At 50.9% G+C, this 12597-nt stretch overlaps 1 protein-coding gene across 7 annotated transcripts in view; it reads left to right on the top strand.

The window, feature by feature from the left end:
- Window positions 1-12597, top strand: part of DCLK3 (doublecortin like kinase 3) — a 55612-nt gene that overhangs the window by 35763 nt on the left and 7252 nt on the right. For 6 of the 7 annotated variants that reach the window (XM_078860340.1, XM_078860341.1, XM_078860339.1 and 3 more), the window contains 2 exons: window positions 978-2926; window positions 9094-9226. In XM_078860340.1, the coding sequence (XP_078716466.1) occupies window positions 978-2926; window positions 9094-9226 (2082 nt within the window). Of the gene's footprint in view, window positions 1-735; window positions 851-977; window positions 2927-9093; window positions 9227-12597 lie in introns of those variants that run through there. The other variant, XM_078860344.1, reaches the window with a different exon arrangement.

Raw genomic sequence — 12597 nt, 5'->3', positions numbered from 1 at the left:
CCACCACTCAGTGGCGACGTCTCCCAAGTGGAGATGATTACTAGACACCGCACCAGGTACTCATTTGAGGTTGAGTCGACATAAGGGAGACCCAGGTCCGGTGCAGACAATCGTCACTGGTGTTGGCCGTGAGCGGGAATTGAACCCGGGTCGCCGGGTTCGGAGCGTAGCGTGCTAACCGCTGTCCCACCACTCCCCAAAGCTCCCAGTGTGGGCTTTGGCTAAAGTCAAATGCACATATGCCAACTAAAGAGTTCTTAACATTTGACTTAGATTTTTTATTTGATTTCAGAACCATCAGATAATGACTCCAAAGACAAACAATCTGTTTACATATCTCATTATCTGCCATGTTCAAACAAATCGCGAGCGATTTTTAGATTTCTCCGATTCAAGTCCTTGCTCGAGACGAACTGCCTGCAATTATAATCGTCATTTGTGTCAATCTTATTCCTATAGTAACTGCTCGTCTTTGTCAAAACTAGTGAATAACAGTACCAACTTTATTACAAGCCTTCCTACTCATCCTTTTCACTTGACCTTTTCGAATAATTAATTTCTCACTGATATAATTCATCTGGACATGTGGCCGAAATTAGATTGCCTAAAATTGTAATTATATTGTAAAGAGTATAATATCAGCCACAAGGTCTCTATTAATAATGATGATTCATGGTCTTTTGTCCATCCTCTGCAATATGCAGGCCTCCCCACTCCACGTCGGTCATCTAGGTTATCGTTTGACCATACTTCACCACGCTGGTGAGTGTGGGTCGGTGCAGTTGGGGCCCATGATTGGTTCAGACATCGCTCACCGCTGATGTTACCCATGGCCGGGAATGGAATTCAGGTCTCTGGGTTGCTGTTGCAGTGTGCTCACTAATGCACCACCACTCCTCCTGTACAAAACACATAAAAACGTTGCGTAGAGCAGATCTGTACTTCCACAATCTCGTGCGTGTGCGTGCACGTCGTAGGACAGAGATGCCCTCTGGAGGAGCGGTACAGCGACAGCTCCTGTCTCGCCATCGAGAATGGCACCAGCGACACGCGGCGCGCAACCAACGGCATGCGGGCACCGTCTCCCCTGCCGCCCAGCAGCCGCGACACATCCAACATCAGCCCGTCGTACAGCCCGCCCGAGCGGGCCAGGAAGGGTCACTCCGAGGGACTGCTAATTCGCAGGGCCGACCGCAGCCAGCGCCGCAGTTTCCACGGCCAGTCCGAGAACCAGGCCGCGGCGGTGGCGGCCGCCGCGGCGGCGGCCGCGGCGGCAGCGGCCAGGCCGAAGGTCGTGACCGTGGTCCGGGTCGGCGGCCGCCCCCCGCACCGCCGCATCACCCTGCTGCTGAACCGCCGCTCGGTGCAGAGCTTCGAGGAGTTGGCGGTGGACATCTCGGAGGCGCTGGGGATCCAGCGCGTACGGCGCCTGTTCACGCTGCGCGGGCGCGAGGCGCGCTCTATCTCGGACTTCTTCCGCGGCGACGACGTGTTCCTGGCCACGCCGGGGAAAGAGCCGCCCTCGTCCGAAGACGTGCAGAGCATCCTGGAGGAGCTGTTCCCGGAGAATCCGTACGCGCAGCGGCTGGTCGTGCGCGATAGTCCCAAGTCCCAGACGCTTGTCAAGAAGAGCCCCGAGCGGCCGCTGAGGCCACGACGCAGGTCGCACGACACGGGGCACCTCCAGCCCGACGGGGAGTTTGACGACGACGTCAGGACAGAGGTTTCCAGCCCCCGGGGTGCCGTGGCCCAGAGAGATTACGTCGAGAGGCAGAAGGCCAAGGCTAGGCAGGAGGAGAGGGACAAAGCGCATCGGTGGGAGCGCGAGCGCTGGGAGAGGGAGCAGAAGGAGGTGGAGCAGAAGCGGCTGGAGAGGCTGAAGGAGGCCACGCGGCAGGAGTCCCCCGAAGACCTTCACGCCGCGGAGGACGAGAAGAAGCCGGAGAAGCTCTGGGACCTTGACGAGGAGGTGAAGAAGATGGAGAAGAGGAGGGATCAGAAGAGGCGGAAGAAAGAGGAGGAGGAAAGGGAGCAAGAGAGGTCGCTTCTGGAAAGGGAGCGGAGGTGGCAGGAGTCGGAAGAGAAGAAGAGGGAAAGGAGGTATTCGGAGAAGGATCAAGGCAGGAGGACTCTGAATGAGGCTGACGTAGACCGGCACAGGCGGATCGTGATGGACGACCGTGAACGATTGCGACAAGAAGAGGAGGCTCGGAGGAGGAAAGAGGAGGAGCTCAAAATAACGCAGGACGAGCGCAAGTTGGAGGGTGACAGGAGACGGCTCGCGGAGAAGGAGAACGGCGCGGAGGAGTACATCAATGGGGACTTCGACAAGAGAGCACAGAGGCAGCAGAGGCAGGAGGAGAGCTCGGCGGACGACCGCGACAGGGCGAGGCCGAAGCACAAAAGCAAGGACAGCGAGAGGAGGAGGAAGCAGAAGAAGCCGCTGGCCAACCAGCGGCCCGTCGTGACGCTAAGGGACATCGAGAGCCGCTACGAGATCGGCCGCACCATCGGCGACGGCAACTTCGCCGTGGTCAAGGAGTGCCGGCGGCGCGTCGGCGGCGGCGGCGGCGGAGGCAGCGAGGGCCGCTCGACGACGCCGGGCGAGTGGGACCTCGCCATGAAGATCGTCGACAAGTCCAAGCTGGCCGGGCGCGAGGAGATGCTGGAGAACGAGGTGACGCTCACGGCGCGCCTGGGCCACCACCCCAACGTGGTGCGCCTGCTCGAGTCGCTGGAGACCCCCGGCCACGCGTACTTGGTGCTGGAACGCGTGAGCGGCGGGGACCTCTTCGACGCCATCACGGAGAGCGTGCGCTTCACTGAGCGCCACGCCGCCGCCATGGTGGCCGACCTGTGCCGCGCGCTGCAGTACCTGCACGCCAACCTGGTGGTGCACCGCGACGTCAAGCCCGAGAACCTGCTGGTGAGACCACGACGGTTATAACCATCTTCGTCGTCGTCGTCGTTGCCACCGTGATTGTCTTCTCACAGGCGCAGGTTTTCGCGTCCGGTATCGTGATTTGTAATTGATTTTTCTTTTTTTTTGGGCCACGTCGCGTGAGTGAAATGTGTGTTGTACACCCTTCGTCCACATGACGTGAACGAACGTAGAAAATATATTCCTGCGTCGGCACCAGCTGTGTGTTGTTTGAGAGCAATACACACAATTATGGCGACGCCTGATGATGCTGATTGTGACTGCTGGAGAAACGTCGCAACTACCCAATTGTACATTTTTTGTATTGCTCCGCAGTGTTACCGGTGTGCTGAAGCAGGAATACATTGGCATGTTTGTTCATCACGAGACGACTAATTGGCTGTGTCGGATGGAGTAGGTTGTACAAAACACATTTTACTTACGCGATGGAACCCCAAAAATGTTAATTTGTAATCATTATCATCGTCATCACATACCGTGAATAGTCCACTGCTTAATAAGGGCCTCTCCAAGCCAATGCCCGATCTTATGCTTGTGCGACATACACTAATAATCCCTCCTAGTGCCCACACACAGCTAATATTATTGCTCCATCTCTGCACTCGACATACCCTCAAGCATGTGCCCTCCCCTGGTCGCAATACTATTATTAGAATCAAAACTACCGGTCATCATCATCCTTCCTAACCATTACATGTTCTGCCCATGTCAGGATCATGTATTTTTGTACCACGCCCTTCTATCTGCAGGCAACGCTCGATTATCCTGGTTAATGGGTGCGAGGGGTGGCCTGGATAAAACAGAAATGCAATGCAGAATATATGTCAATTATCCAGCAAACACAATTATTCTTTTACTTTGGAGGCGTCACACCACGTCGTCTGTTTGTTTTGTTTCTTAATGGAGTCAGTTTTTCGTGCCGTCGCGTCTGCAGTCAAGTATCATGGCATGTCACGAGGCAAAAAACGTTGCATTTGGAACTCTATGCAGTGTGCAGTGCCAGCCAGATGATGGTCCTGTCTCAGAACTACTTCTAAAGTCCCTTCAGTGGGACTGTTACCCACACGCAATTTATTAAATTATTGCGTATCTATTAACATAGAAGATTATTTAAATATTTTCTCCTGGGAAAAAAAAATCCCTTGCCGGTTTCCAAGGTGTCAAGTGATACGTGACAAACACGTTCGTCACATAATGCGAGCATTTTAGCACTGGAAAGAGTGTTGATCACAAGTGAACTAAATTTCGATTTAAAGCTTTCGTGACTGCAGGGATTCATATTCTTGGAGTCACGTAGAAGGGAAATAATAATTATAAAACAAAATAAAATTCTCACCGACAGATCCAAGAATACAAGTGAACTAAACTGAAGTTTTACAGTCACAGAGTAAAAAGAAGCTAAATGAAATAAAAAACGAATTTAATATTTTTTTGTTTTAATGCAGACACAAGTGAATGGACCGATCCTATCAGTTGACAACACTGAGAACCCAGTTTAATCAGCGTTAACTGCCTGGATTTGAACCCAGCTTCTCGGTGGTGCCAGCTTAATATTCTGAATTAACTCCTCTATCCATATGGCCGACTCACTTTCCATGGAATTATAATGAAGCAATCAATAACAATTTTTTATATGTACGTGTGTGTGTTTTTCCCTGATTTGTGTTGCGACAGAAGGGAAAGCAAAGGGCACTGCTTCTAACATTATTCAGCATAAGTATGCAAAGGTGGTTTACCGTACAAATGAACATGGAAATTCCACATTCATATGATAGGAACAGGTCTACATGCAAGTACATCCACTGTTGGATTCCCAAAGAGTAGAGCTCATCCTATCGAACCTGGAGAGATGACAAAATGTAACTTTGCAACCTTCCCCTTGCACTATAACCACTGTGCCACCTGGCCAGATCAAGAATAATGACGGTGATAACGATAATGACGATGTCAATAACACTTATTCAACTTAATAAATCCGAGTATTGTTAAGCTAGCCTCATCTCCCTCATAAATACATTGTCGTGAATTCCACGTGAATAATTCCTAAATGCTAGAAATTGCCACAAGTGTACACATTGCTCCAAGGGGCATCATGCCCAGGAACCGGCTCTCAGGTCAGAAAAAAAACACATTCCTGCGGAGGGAGCTGGTAGGAACGTTGGGTTGCCCAGTCAATGGCCAGGGTCAACGGCGGCGTGGTGTATTCCGCAAATATGCCCGACTGTAAGGGCGGGCACAAGCCGGCGTGAGTAGGTTAAACGTTGAGTTTTATAAGGGCACCACGGAGTGACCAGCCCCTCCCCACCCAGCCCCACACCTCCCACCCCCCACCCAGCCCCACCCTCCCCACCCAGCCCCTCCCCACCCTCCCCACCCAGCCCCTCCCCACCCTCCCCTCCCCACCCAGCCCCTCCCTCCCCACCCAGCCCCTCCCCACCCAGCCCCTCCCTCCCCACCCAGCCCCTCCCCACCCAGCCCCACACCTCCCACCCCCCACCCAGCCCCACCCTCCCCACCCAGCCCCTCCCCACCCTCTCCACACAGCCCCTCCCCACCCTCCCCACCCAGCCCCTCCCTCCCCACCCAGCCCCTCCCTGCACGACGGACACATTAATCCCCTGTGGGCTGATGTAACCAGGAGGTTCCTAACAGTACAATTGTCATATTGTCACATCAGCCGGGGCACTCGCATCCCGCCATCGCTGTCGATAAGTTGCCACCTCTTCAATGCGCCCTCTGGTTGCTTCGAGTCGTTATCCCGCACTTGGACTTTCTGACCCTGGTTGGGTCATTACCCAAACAAGTCTCTCCGCCGTGTTTTACGTCCAGCTGGTGTTTCCCGCAATGGATATTTTTTGTTTGTTATAAGTCACCTTTGCCAAATTCTTATCCTCCACTCGTAACTTTCCTCTTATGCCCATTTCAACTTGCTCCAATATGGCCCTAAATAAGCGGTTATGAAGGACGGTTCTCCCCAACCGACAAGGGCTCACGAGAGAGGTGGTGGCACAAGAAGGAGGTCAGCGAGTGGCACTTTGGAACGACGCAGCACGGGGGGAGGACGAGACGCGTTGGTGCCGTCGTCGCTTTAGTTGGTGGCGCAATCGGCTCGTTCCAGGCATTACGAAACAACGTGGAGAGTAATCGACGAGCATCGATTTTTTTTTATCCATGGCCGGTGACACTCAAAACGTGTACGGTTGTGCGAACGACAGCACTCCCGACTGCAGTTGCTATCGAGTGTTGGGCTGCGTGTCCTTGTTCGTGCTCTGCCGGTGAAGTTATCTCACAAAGGGTTTAATTAAGGTGGTTCTCCCGCTTGTGGTTAACAAAAAGTAAAGCAGTTTTGTAATGTGCCGACTACACTGGCAGTGTTGTATCAGCTACACATAAATTATGCACACCTTGGAAATTATACTGAAACGGCACCATCTCCCAGATATTTTATCAGGGTTACGTGAACCCATCTGATGGAATATATTGTGCTGATTAAGTGGTTAAGGCGTTAAAGTGAAAATGCATTATTATTATTTTTATTATGGAACAAATTGATTGTTCAGAAAGACTTAGATTAATGTTGTAAAGCCAAAGGCATAATCGGGCCTTTCAAAGACCATCACTTTATTTGTAATAGATTAGTTAATCATGCTGGTAAATCTTTAAGTTCAGGTTACAGATTGTCAATTATCCATTTGTAAGACATTAGTAACGTCGCAAATTTTTACTGCGGGCCAAAAACACTCTACAGCCTAGACAACCAAGTTTGTAAAGTAAGCAGTAAAATAATAGGGATGCTTTATAGGTGGTAATAATTTAATATATTTGATATTCACGCCATTCTCGTAGTGCACGGCTATTGCGAAGGTGCTGTTTCCCATACGTGACCTGCAGAAGATTCATAGTAGGGGGTGATGTTGCTATGTGTAATCCCGATCAAGAACATTTGTGGGTACATTTTCGAATTTGGCAAATTTGGACCGTGACACCAGCCACACAATGAGCTGCTCATTTCAAACGACGTCACAGGATCTCCTGACGTCCACCGTCAAGGGGATGGCGCGTATTGCATCGTCAGTACGCTCACAGTAATAATTAGGGAGGTCTGCCGGATTCGAATAACGAACCTTTGCAACAGCGCGCTGCCGCCGGGAACTTAGTTCTCAGCGCATGAGACACCGGACCCGTTCTGAGTGGACCTGATGAGAGCCCCATTCTCCAAATATCCGTACAATTTCTAAAGGGGGTTACCGAAGAGGCATCATTATGAATCACAAGACAGTGCGTGTTGGAATTAAAACCCCCACGATTTATAAATGGCTCCTTCCCAAATTAATGAAAAAAATGCCTTCTTTAAAATTATATGTCGCGAATGTCGGTGGGCTCTCACATGGTGTCAGACAAGCCCTTCAATGGTAATGTTGGCTGCTATTTCAATGAATTGGCTTGGAGATGATAGCATTGAACCACCACTGTTAATAACCTGCTTTGGAATCTCTGTTTTGGCCACCTGTCATTAAACTGGGTTCTGAGTGTGTGGGGGTTGATGGCCTTAGCTCAGTCATCAATGACCGTGCAGAGAAAAAAAACATGTTACATTTGGGTTTTCCACTCACTTTGGCTACATTTAATCCCTGAGATTACAGGCACAGACCTCGCCAGATGGGGGGGGGGGGGAGTTACATTCCTGGAAAATGCCGTTCGACAAATGACACCGGAAAAATATGGTTGCGTTAGTGGGATCTAAATGTTCACACCGTCTGCTTCTATTGAATTAATTCAACATAATTTCCACCCGTGTTATTGTACTACAGGATTCTGAGTGGTTCTCCATCTCTTGTGTGTACACCCTATTTAGTTTTCAATTTAACCTCAACGCAAGACCCCCGTCTCTATTACTCTTCCCATGCCGGGGTGCTCGCGACCAACGCTCGCCCCCTAACACCGAATGATCACCCCAACATTCGCCGCTGACGCTGTCACTTGAACGTTAATGGTTCGCCATGTAGACGTCCGTCTGACTTTCAGGCCTCCACGAGTGGACGGCTACATGCATGCGGCAATGTGTGAACATTTGCGGCGTTCTGTTGTGCTTCGGCGTGTTGAGTGTGTTTACATTATCAAGATAAAAAAGACTTCGTTCACGCCTTCCAATGGATGCAGCACTCTCGCAGAAATACTTTTCAGCGTCAAACCGTGTGGAGCCGAAACACGCGTTTCATAAATCCACGTTGGGCAAGGTTTTTCCCGTAAATATATATGAATAAAATCTTGACTACATTGCGATTAATATTTCCATTCTTTGGGTCTTTCGGTAAAGTCACGTAGATAGGTTCATAAAAATAAAAACTATGCCGTTTCGATCGCAACACAAGCGGTCGTCATCAGGTGGAGAAAAAAGATGGGTTTGCCTCTAAAGGCAAACTGTTTTTAGAGGTTTAAAATGGGCGTAGCCCAAGTGTCAGCAGCATGGGCGGAGGAGCTTATGTTAACGTGAGGGATTCAAAACGGTGGGCCTCCGCATGTAGGCCAGAGAAGGTTATGTTAATGTGAGGGGTCAAAAAACTATATATCTCTGAAGGAGGGCACGAGGGAAAGTTCAGCGCCCCCTATGAAGGATAAGATGAGATGCCACGTGAAGGAATCTCAGAAGCTGTTCTGTGATACCTCCCTCTGCAGGCCATTTTGTCACGCGGAGCGATGCACGTCTCTGCGAGAGTTCCCCAATAGAAGTTTCATCTCGTGACATGAAGTCCAATGGCACAATTGAAATGTCGTTGGGAAACGGACGAGTGTTTATTTTAGAGAGACGCTTGCTGCAAATGTGACCTGTGTGTGTGTGTGTGCAGATGCAGTGGTTAGCGCACTGCACTACGAACCCGGCCATCCGAGTTCGATTCCCGCTCACGGCCACCGATATCAAGTGACGAATATCTGAATTGGTCCTGGGCCTCTCTTAGGTCGACTCAGCCTCAAATGAATACCTGGTGCGATGTGTACACATCGCAACCCGGGGAGACAAAGGCAGCCGGGCTTGGTGCTGGCCATCCACCCCCTCGGGTGCCTTGTGTCGGCCTTCATAGGTGCCACTCGCGAACAGCACTTGCCCCCAAGTGCTGTCAAGGCTCCACGGGGAATGTTTGTTGTCTTTGCAGATGCAGCGCAAGCTGGACGGCAGCACCATGCTGAAGCTGGGCGACTTTGGGTTGGCGATGGAGGTGAGGGGCCCCATCTACACTGTGTGCGGGACACCGACGTACGTGGCGCCGGAAATCCTGGCCGAGACAGGTACTCATGCTCCTACGCACACAAAGACAAAGATCCCCCGTGTAGCCTGTGACAGACTGTCGGGGCAAGTGCTGTTAGAGAGCACCTGTGAAGGCCGGCGTGGCACGCGAGGGGGTGGGTTGCCAGCACCACTCCTGGCCCGGCTTTGTCGCCCCAGTGGCGATGTTTTTTTACACACCGCACCAGGTACTCGTTTGAGGCTGAGTCGACCTAGGGGAGGCCAATGACTAGTTCAGATAATCGTCACCGGTGGTGGTGGCCGTGAGGAGGAAGTGAACTCGGGTCGCCGGGTTCGTAGCGCAGCATGCTAACTGCTATTTTTCAATTCCCCTACATACATACATACACACATGACGACTCGCACAATGACAGAGCCGTTAACAGTTAGCGAGTACCTCTGAAGGCTGGCACACGAGGGAGGTGGGTGGCCATCACCTTGCCTGCCCGCCTTTGCCTCCCCAATGCTTGTGTTTTAACGCATCGCACCAGCGGAGACCCAGGCCCTGATCGAATATTTGCCACTCTGCCCAACCTTCCATACACATACTCTTTGGTTCTTTCGGTAAAGTCACGTAGTTAGAAAATAAAAATTTAACAAAAATAATAGATCACGACGTTTCGATCGCAACAACAAGCGATCGTCATCAGGTGAAAGAAATTTCAATTTTCTATTTACGTGAATTAAACCGAAAGAACCAAAGAGTATGGATTCCTGCAGCCACGAAAGCCTCAAATCAAGATTAAACTTCCATACACGTCTCACTGCTCTCCTCTCCTTCAACAACTTCACTGGCTTCCTGTCGATCACCGCCGTCTTTTTAAATTCCTCACCCGAGTATTCAAAGCTTTGCACTGTCTCGCCCACCCCCTACGTTTCTTCTCCCATTTATTTATACGTCCCTTCACGACCCCTCCGGTCTCAACATTCACTTTTTCTCACTGTTCCTTCACCTCCTTGTGCCCAGTCTCGCTTCCGTTCCTTCTCTCTTCTTGCCCCTGTTCCACCGGAACGAACTCCCTCTCCACGTCGGACTCTCACCCTCCACTCTGCCCTCAGCTCCTTTCTCTTCTCTGTTGCTTTTTCTCTTCCACTGCCTCCACCCCGACCGGTTCCTTCCCACGTCTCTAACCCACTCGCAGTCCCCCGGTCCTCTTCTTCCTACGACCCTATTTCCTGACCCGGCTCCCACGTCTAAGTGCACCTAACCGCATCTCTCCGCCAGCCCTCCGCTGTGCTCCTCAATCAGCTCAGCTATCCGGCCACCAGACCTCTGCCCCTACCACCCTTCACCTACCTTCATCCATGCCCAGCCACAGCACCTATCTATCTTACCACTTCACGCATGTGCCACACACCCCGCTGCCTCTCATCCATGTTGCCTCTCATCCATGTTGCACCCGTCTGTCACCCTCATTCACCATCACACTGCACCGTATTCCTCCTTCCCTACCCCTGCAACATCAGCAGCTCCATTCCCAGCCCCTGTCCCTCCATCCCTTCCATCACCTCCCTCGCTGATAACCGCTCCACCCCACCTGTTGCCCGCCTTTTGCCCCTTTGTGTCTTTGTGTACCCCCGTCGTTTTGCATTGTAAATCGACCTGGAAAGGGTGCTATATCATTCCTAAATAGAACAGAATTGGTTGTGAGCGGGAATCGAACTTAGGGCGCCGGGATCGTAGCGCAGTGCACTACCAACTGTGCCACTGCTCCCCAAAGACATGCAGACACACGAATACATTCCGTCTCACACATACACATGCCAGCTCACCGCACGCACGCTTCTGTACACAGCTGCAGAATGTCACATGCTCACAGGCACAGAATGACCTGAACAATTGCTTTTAAAACCACCCCGAATAATCATAACAAAAGCAAATTACATAAACATAATAGGGTGCGATTCTCAAGCTTTCAACTCCAACCTCCCCACTCACCCCTACGGAGGTGGTGCTTCCAGTGGTAGAGCAAGGGGTGCTGAAAGCGAAATTGTTCACACGCCAGAGTTGACTGCTCATGACGTGGATTTTACCGTGTCCAGTTTTTAGTGCTCGTCCCAGAAAACTTCAACACTCGAGAGTGAATGTCGTGTCCGTGGTGAGCGCGGCTGCCGATGCCGTCGTTAGCTGGTGTGAGCCCCCTGTGGAGCCACGGATTCATCCGCCAGGAGTCCATGCACGCAGCCTCCTTCGCAGCAAACCTATGAGCCACCCTTCCAGCGTTTTCCACGGCATTCATTCCGTTAACCAGCGGCTGTTTCTGGGGGGAGGCGGGGGGGGGGGAACATCTACCGCATTGGGGTTTTCAATCTCGGCTAACGCGTGCGGATGGGTTAATTGAATAATGGGAATGCATGGTAGTGGTGTCGTATTCATAACCGCAGCCATTTTGATGACAACTCAACACTGGTGCATTATTGCATCTTGCTTTGGAGGTTGAATTTGGACTGGATTATCCGGTGTAATAAAAGAAGCAATGGCAATGTGCAGTGGCATCAAAAGCACTGGTCTCATGATGAATTTAACCGAGACAAATTGCCTCTGCAATGAAAATGATGAATATATAATTAATAATGATACATGTACCCAGGAAAGCCCCAAGTCTTTTTTTTTCAGCAGAGCACCCGGTTTTGAAATGTTTGCCCAATTCCATCTTTGAGTGTTTTGCTTGTGGGAGGAAACCAGAGTACGAAGGGTTAACTAGGAAGTAACACACAGAGCTCCACACAGAATCCGTTTCAGTGCTGCCATTCCCAGACCGCATCGTATCCCAAGCTAACAAAAGCTTCGTTCTCTGAAGCAGTCCCCCATTCCAGTAATGAGCAGGCTCCAACTTCGCTTAAATTCCAGGATATGATGTTACGATCGGGGGCATTCAGGATGAATTGGTCATATGCAGGCTATATTGGATGTGGTGTGCTGGGTGCGAAAAATATATTATTTGGGTTACCGAGCTGAACCGACCCAGTTGAAATTAAGCCCTGGTTGTAGGCAATTACTTGGTTTATAATCACGTGCCCGTGCCAACTGTAGTTGTAAAGGTGAGTCAGAGTTTGCTGACACCTCAACTACCCATTTCTCACTGACACATCTGAGCCAAGCCAGCTTAGGGCCCTAAAGGTACTGCTGGTTTTCCATTGGTTATTTTAAGTGCCAATCCAGAGCCAACCCGGGAAAGGCTGGCCTCCAAAGAAAATTTGCATCTGGCTCGGGGCCAAGCAGGGCCAGGTGCGGGGCTCATGATGCATTCATTGCGTATGACGTTATTCGGTACACCGTGTGGAGACATGTGTCACGATTAGCTTATTCGGAAAGGCTCGGCTTCTACAGTGGAAAGCTAAACTAAACTCAACTTTTTTTATTTTTAGAAGC

This window comes from Lampetra fluviatilis, chromosome 10 (genome assembly GCF_964198595.1).
Source record: "Lampetra fluviatilis chromosome 10, kcLamFluv1.1, whole genome shotgun sequence".
NCBI lineage: Eukaryota > Metazoa > Chordata > Hyperoartia > Petromyzontiformes > Petromyzontidae > Lampetra > Lampetra fluviatilis.
Note: the sequence above shows the minus strand (reverse complement) of the source record. Positions and strands in the feature narration are given on the sequence as shown.